Below are 8075 nucleotides of genomic sequence, written 5' to 3' on the forward strand. Positions count from 1 at the left end.
CATCTTACAATATAATGTAGCAAATGGACATGTCGATATTTATCCAGTTGCTTTCAAAACCAATTTTCACACAAAAGCCTGTGCATGGAAATTTGAAGTAGCTTTATTCATAACTGCCAAAACCTGGAAGGAATCAAGATATCCTTTAAGAAATAGATAAGTAACTGTCACATTTATACAATGGACTATTATTAAACAATATAACTATGAGCTATCATATCATAAAAATTAATGGGTCAATCTTAAAAGTATATTGCTAAAATAAGAAATCTAAAAAGACTAAATATTGTAAGATACCAAATAAATGACATTCTGAAAAGGGAAAAATTGGAGACAGTTAAAAAGACTAAATATTCTTTTCCGGTAAGCGGCCTGAGCTGACCCTTAAAAATGGTGCGCTATTCACTCGACCCAGAAAACCCCACAAAATCATGCAAATCAAGAGGTTCAAATCTTCGTGTTCACTTTAAGAACACTCGTGAGACTGCCCAGGCCATAAAGGGTATGCATATCCGAAAAGCCACCAAGTATCTGAAGGATGTCACTTTAAAGAAGCAATGTGTGCCATTCCGTCGTTACAATGGTGGAGTTGGTAGGTGTGCACAGGCCAAACAGTGGGGCTGGACGCAGGGTCAGTGGCCCAAAAAGAGTGCTGAATTTTTACTACACATGCTCAAAAGTGCAGAGAGTAACGCTGAAGTTAAGGGCTTAGATGTAGATTCTCTGGTCATTGAGCACATCCAAGTGAACAAAGCCCCCAAGATGCGGCGCAGGACTTACAGAGCTCACGGTCGGATCAACCCCTACATGAGCTCTCCCTGCCACATTGAGATGATCCTTACTGAAAAAGAACAGATTGTTCCTAAACCAGAAGAGGAGGTTGCACAGAAGAAAAAGATATCCCAGAAGAAACTGAAGAAACAAAAACTTATGGCCCGGGAATAAATGCCGCAGGAAATAAATGCAAATAAAAGTTAAAAAAAAAAAAAAAAAGACTAAATATTGTATGATACCAATTATATGACATTCTGAAAAGGGCAAAACTGGAGACAATACAAATATCAGCAGCAGTCAGAGATCAAGGGAGAGAAAAGGAAGAGTGATCAAGTGGATCACAAGGTACATTTTCTGCTGGTGACACTATATGATGCCGTAACAGTGGAGCCTATCATGGTGCCATAACAGTCAAGAACCACAGCACAAAGTGTGCACTTCAATGCATATAATTAAAATGTATATAATCTAAATATAGCTCTTAAACGTGGGAAATTCTAGGATGGACTATGTAGTATGAAGAAAACAGTTACTGGTGTGTGAAAAAGCCTCACTGAAGAAAGTGGAAAAAAATACGTTGGCCTGACTAATGCTGGAAGAAACTAGAATCTGTAAGACTAAAGGAACTACACAAAAGTAGTAGAAGTTGCTTCCAAGCTGGTCCAAGTTAACAATATGTTGCTTTGCATGTACACTGGAATTAAACCTTTAAATAAATGGACGCCTGGTGATACGAACCAGATTTCTCCCTCTTTTAGTGGGAATTAAACATGACCAAAGAAGGAATGTATAATAATCTTTGTGATAATGGATTAAACTTTGAGACTTCAGTGTGAATTCATGGTTACATGTAAAAATATTTATAGATATATGATTATATACAATAATTAGTATACACATATATCCTGCCTTTCTTGTTAGTCCATTTTAACCAATTCACTCAGGCTTGTGCAAAAATAATACCAGTTTTGACATTTTGTACTTTTATTTTCTGGAAGTGTTTCCTTCTCTTTACATTATTATATATTTATTTTTAATGCTCATATGTTTCATCAGTTTCATCTCCCAGAAAACAGGGGATTTGTGTTTATTTATTTCTGTTCAGTAGTGAAAGTAGTGCTTTGCATTCTGTAAATACTCACAAGGCAAGGGCTTCAGTCTATCCTTGTCAAAGCATTGAACATGCGTGTACCGGGAGAGCCTTGCACTGGGAACTTTACATGGGTAAGACATCACCTCTAGCTTGAAAAGATGTGTCACCTATTTGAAGACACAAGGTTTTTAGTGACATATGAGAGGTAATGGAATGATAACAGAGCACAGAGAAAAGATATTTATCTCAACATGATAGCATCAGGGAGGGATTTCAGGAAAAGAAGTCTCAGGCAAGCATAGAAAGTAAACAATACAACCAGTCTCTCTTCCTTCATTCTTAAGTTTATATATGACTGCTTTGAGAAATTCTCCCTTTCTATAAAAAAAATACTATAAAAATCTGATAATTTCATCTAAGAAAAGAAATAAAGCAAATATGGATTTTAATTTGTTATTCTACAAAGACAAATTTACATTTCAGCAGAATATCATGCTTCATATTTTTATTAAAGCAATCATTTCAATACAGTTTTCCTACTGAAAAGAGGTATTCTTGGATGCTCTCAAATCATGTTTTTTTGTTTAAATTTTCTTTGTTGTTACATATAATGTCACTCAGTTAATTTGTATCAAACATGTGCATATTTTACTCTTGCTCTGCCAATAGGTATATAGATGTCACCATCAAGAAAAGTAATATAACTATGTAAAGTTGAAAGAAGGGAGAAACTGATGGCTCTAATTGTGCTTCCTCTAGGTCAAGATATTGTACAAAATACAAAAGCACAAAGGGAGGAAAAGTCATGTCTAAATGTGGAAAGTCATGAAGATCCCCACTGAGCTGTTATGAAAATTCACTGTTCCATCAGAAGAAAATTAGATATGGACATCAAAGGGTAGACAAGCTGCTGAAGCAAAGACACAGAGTTACTGGGGAAACACATGAGGATATCCATTCATGGCTGTAAAGGATTAGTTAATGACAGACCAATGCCCATCAAGAAGAAAAACATGAAGAATAAACATAAAAATGTAAAGAATATAAGCATTTATTCTTATATTTAGAGGTGGTTCAGGGAGGCTGAAGTTACCAAAGTCTTGGGGACCTGAGATCCCTGAGGAGAACAGAAGAGAGATGAGCTAATATTTTGTAGCCATTTTTATTCTGTATACTTTCCAGTTGTAGGCATACAACATCCAAGCAAAAAGGTGCAGGTCACCATTATGATACAAAAAAACTGTGAAAAATTTGACAGAATTGTGGGACTGGGGAGACAAGTTTAGTCATTTTAGATAGGGAAGACAAAGAAATTAGCCTAATTCGCAGTTGTTATTTGCCAAAATTTAAAACTGAATGGATGGGATACTAAAGAGCAAGAGAGAAAATCTATATAAAGAGCAATTTGAAATATTTAATAGCCTCAGAGTTCCAAGGAACGGGAATTAGTGTTCAGGACTCAGAGAAGTGGCGGTGGGACAGGGAATCTCCCAAGTTCTCAGTTGGGAATTGTAGGAAGCTACATAACAGAGCAGAGAACACACAGGGAAAAAATAAATAAACTGTCCAAAGTGCAACACAACCTTTATTCAGTTCTATCTACCCTACTCTTTCTACCAGGGAGAGGACAGGAAAAGTGTGTCTGGTGAAATAATTTATCAAGAGTCTCTTCAGTTTATAAATGATTTCTGGTTTCATTCAAATTTTATACAAGAACATGATATCTAATTTCTACTTTAAAAAGAAATCAGGCATACAAATATTAAGACCAAAAGGCTTAAAACTAAGAGGTAAAGTAATTATTTTGTTTCATGTACATAAGAGTCAACAGACAAAAGATAATAATGCTGAGTAATGTTTAGTAAGGTAAAAGAGAGAGATTATAGATAGGATTGAAGTAAACTTAAGAAAAAAAAAAAAAAGAGTATGTAGTAGTGAATCAGAAAACAGGTAAGTACAAAATATCCAGGTTGATATATGTAGAAAACAGAAGGTTTGCATGGGTTTGTAAGAATATTAAAATTATATGGGACATATTACTAGATGTGAAGAAAGAGAGATGAGGGAGAATTCAGTTCAGCTCAGTCGCTCAGTCATATCCAACTCTTTGCGACCCCATGAACCACAGCACGCCAGGCCTCCCTGTCCATCACCAACTCCCGGAGTCTACTCAAACCCATGTTCATTGAGTTGGTAATGCCATCCAACCATTTCATCCTCTGTCATCCCCTTCTCCTCCTGCCCTCAATCTTTCCCAGCATCAGGGTCTTTTCAAATGAGTCAGCTCTTTGCGTCAGGTGGCCAAAGTGTTGGAGTTTCAGCTTCAACATCAGTCCTTCCAATGAACACCCAGGACTGATCTCCTTTAGGATGGACTGGTTGGATCTCCTTGCAGTCCAAGGGACTCTCAAGAGTCTTCTCCAACACCACAGTTCAAAAGCATCAATTCTTCGGTGCTCAGCTTTCTTCACAGTCCAACTCTCACATCCATACATGACCCACTGGAAAAACCATAGCCTTGACTAGACGGACCTCTGATGAAAAAGTAATGTCTCTGCTTTTCAATATGCTGTCTAGGTTGGTCATAACTTTCCTTCCAAGGAATAAGCGTCTATTAATTTCATGGCTGCAATCACCATCTGCAGTGATTTGGGAGCCCAGAAAAATAAAGTCAGCCACTGTTTCCCCATCTATTTGCCATGAAGTGATGGGACCAGATGCCATGATCTTAGTTTTCTGAATGTTGAGCTTTAAGCCAAATTTTAAGCCACTCTCCTCTTTCACTTTCATCAAGAGTCTCTTTAGTTCTTCTTCACTTTCTGCCATAAGGGTGGTGTCATCTAAGAATTAGGAAGATGCAAAATTTAAAGCTGTAACACTTGAGAATTTTACCAACTTGAAAAACACAAACCAAGAAAATAAAGAACTCTATAAAATCCAAACACAATAATAGAAATACACACACACACATCATTGTGAATACCTTTAATAAGGTACAAAGATTTTGGTAAACTATAAAAATACACAGTATAAAAACCAACCAGAGGTAAAAGACATAAACTTCCTTTTCAAAGAAATGATAGAAAAATAGATAAATAATATCAAAAGAAATATTATAAGGCACAAAACAATGGGATCATGTCTTATAAATAGTCCCATAAACTAAGATTCCAGCATAAATGTCTTTTCAGTAAAAATCCTCCAAATACATATGGAAGAAGCAACACTGTATCATACAAAGCTTTCCAGAGAATAGGACATTAGTTCAGTGAGGAGAGTATAAACAAAATATAACATAGATGCTAAAGGAAATTTTAAGGCACAGAGTTTACTTTTGCATATATAATTACACAAACAACCATAGATTGAAAATATCCTCACCAAAATGAGCGAACATGAGAAAAGCAGCTGAAAGTCTAAGGCAAGCCCAGAAGTCATGTGTTGTTTTACCATATGTAAAGCTGACACGCTTGAGCCCAGCACCACACAAATGGGAGAAGAATTGGGGTATACTCAGAGAATTGTTGTGGAAATGAAAAATCACATAGGCTTTTTGAAATAGATTCATGCAGGTCCTATAAAGCTAAACATACCTTTACCAAATGACTCAGTAATCACTCTTATGCATATGCTAAGTGAATAGAGAAACTGGAGTCTTAAAAAAAAATACTTATTCAGACTTGCATAACTTTTATTAGTAATCATCACAAACTGGCAACAATCCAATTTTTCCTTAGCTGGAGAACAGATGAGCAAATTGTCTTCTGTCCACACTACAGGATTCCACTTAATAACAGGAAGGAACAATGCTAGTGGTCATAAAATCATAGTGAGCCATAAAATAGAATAAAATAATGATATTTGCAGCAGTATGGATGAACCTGGAGATCATACTAAATGAATAAATTCAGACAGAGAAAGACAAATATCATAAAATATTTCTTATATGGAATCTAAAAAGATGATAAAAGTAAACTTACATACAAAACAGAAATAGTCCCAGTCAGTTCAGGCACTCATTCATGTCTGACTCTTTGCAACCCCATGGACTGCAGCAGACCAGGCCTCCCTGTCCATCACCAACTCCTGGAGCTTGCACAAACTCATGTCCATTGAGTCAGTGATGCCATCCAACCTTCTCATCCTCTGTCGTTCCCTTCTCCTTTTGCCTTCAATCTTTCCCAGCATCAGGGTCTTTCCCAATGACTAAATTCTTTGCATCACGTGGCCAAAGTATTGGAATTTCAGCTTCAGAATCAGTCCTTGCAATGAATATTCAGGACTGATTTCCTTCAGGATTGACTGGTTTGATCTCCTTGCAGTCTAAAAACTCTCAAGAGTTTTCTCCAACACTACAGTTCAAAAGCATCAATTCTTCAGTGCTCAGCTTTCTTTCTAATTCAACTCTCTCATCCATACATGACTACTGGAAAAACCATAGCTTTGACTAGATGGACATTTGTCAGCAAAGTAATGTCTCTGCTTTTTAATATGCTGTCTAGGTTGGTCATAGCTTTTCTTCCAAGGTGCAAGTGTCTTTTAATTTCATGGCTGCAGTCACCATCTGCAGTGATTTTGGACCCCCTCTCCTCAAAAAAGTAAAGTCTATCATGATTTCCACTGTTTCCCCATCTATTTACCATGGCCCACAGACATATAAAATAAGCTTATGGTTACCAAAGGGGGAAGGGGGAAGGTTAAATCAGGAGATTGGGATTAACACATACACACTACTATATATAAAATGCATAATCAACAAGAACCTACTGTATAGCACAGGAAAATATATTTAATATCTGAAGCTTAAACTCCAGTATTTTGGCTACCTGATGCGAAGAAGTGACTCATTTGAGAAGACCCTGATGCTGGGAATGATTGAAGGCAGGAGGAGAATGGGATGACGAGGATGAGATGGTTGGATGGCATCACCGACTCAATGGACATGAGTTTGTGTAAACTCCAGGAGTTGATGATGGACAGGGAGGCCTGGCGTGCTCCAGTCCATGGGGTCACAAAGAGTCGGACATAACTGAGCAGCTGAACTGAACTGACTGATAAAGGTAAAGGATCAGAAAAAGAATTCACTTTCCTGTACACCTGAATCTAACACAGAGTTGTAAAACAACTGTACTTCAATAAAAATACAGTTTAAAAAAAAAAGAAGAGTAAAACATTAAGAAAGTGAAAGCCAGATATAGAGTGACCACAAAAGACTGATTTCTTGAATCAAAGCAACCTAAATAAAACAATGCAATGGAAACTCTAATGGAAACCTTAAACAACTTCATGTATCATCAAGTGTGTCTTTTTTTATTTTCTATATTTCTGAGACCTTAATCTGGGAATTTTTGACCCTGGGGAGGCTGCTTCTACCATGCTGGTGAATTATAAGAGATAGTAAACAATTTCCCTATCACCACACTTTTCATATACAAACCAACAAATGCAGAGCCCACACACCATTCCCTCTGCCCTAATCATCCTGGGGCCAGCCACCACACACCTATCGGTGGCCTCTGTGCCCCAGAGCCCAGGAACATTATGCAAACTAGCCAGTCCTCATAGTTGGTAACTAAGCCTGCCTTTCCTTTCCTGCTAAAACCACAGCAATATTTCCTGTGTACATTCACTCCCATTTCTGTTGTCTCCTGACAAATCCACATATGACTCTATGTTGCCCTGAATGGTATGAAATGCCTTTTTCTTTTGGGATCTGTGAGTAACACACTATTTTTTCAAGAGCCATCATCTCCTGATATTGGTCCCACCATACTAGAATAATAACAAACCTATAATTTTAGATATTTTCATGTCTTTACTCATTTATCTGTCCAAATTGCCAGAATACATATAGGAAGATCCTCAAGACCATTACTCCTCAAGGAAATAAAAAGTAGAACACTATTATATATCACTATGCATGAAGTAGAATGATTAAATTGAAAGAGAGAGACAATGACGAATGTTGGTCTGTAATACACAAAAGCTAGTGGAGAGATTTCAAATTGGAACAACTCCAGAATATTATTTGAAATTATCCACTAGAGTAGAATAAAGGCTTTTGATGCAGAGCTACCACTGGCAGGTACAACAAAAATATGTGCACATGTTCACCAAGAGGCAAATAAAAAAACATGATAAAGCACCACTACTTACATATACAAACTAAAAATGGCCATATTTCCATTAATAATTGAATCAATAAATA

At 36.8% G+C, this 8075-nt stretch overlaps 1 protein-coding gene across 1 annotated transcript; it reads left to right on the top strand.

Moving 5' to 3' along the window:
* Positions 1–359: 359 nt before the first annotated feature.
* Positions 360–969, top strand: LOC122437739 (60S ribosomal protein L17-like). Its single transcript, XM_043462287.1, has one exon. The coding sequence runs from the start codon at positions 391–393 to the stop codon at positions 943–945; it is 555 nt and encodes a 184-aa protein (XP_043318222.1). The 5' UTR covers positions 360–390; the 3' UTR covers positions 946–969.
* The last annotated feature ends 7106 nt before the right edge of the window (positions 970–8075 follow it).

Source organism: Cervus canadensis, chromosome 3, assembly GCF_019320065.1.
Source record: "Cervus canadensis isolate Bull #8, Minnesota chromosome 3, ASM1932006v1, whole genome shotgun sequence".
NCBI lineage: Eukaryota > Metazoa > Chordata > Mammalia > Artiodactyla > Cervidae > Cervus > Cervus canadensis.

Coding starts and splice junctions, on each gene's coding strand:
- LOC122437739 (XM_043462287.1), top strand. CDS start 391: ATGGTGCGCTATTCACTCGACCCAGAAAACCCCACAAAATCATGCAAA.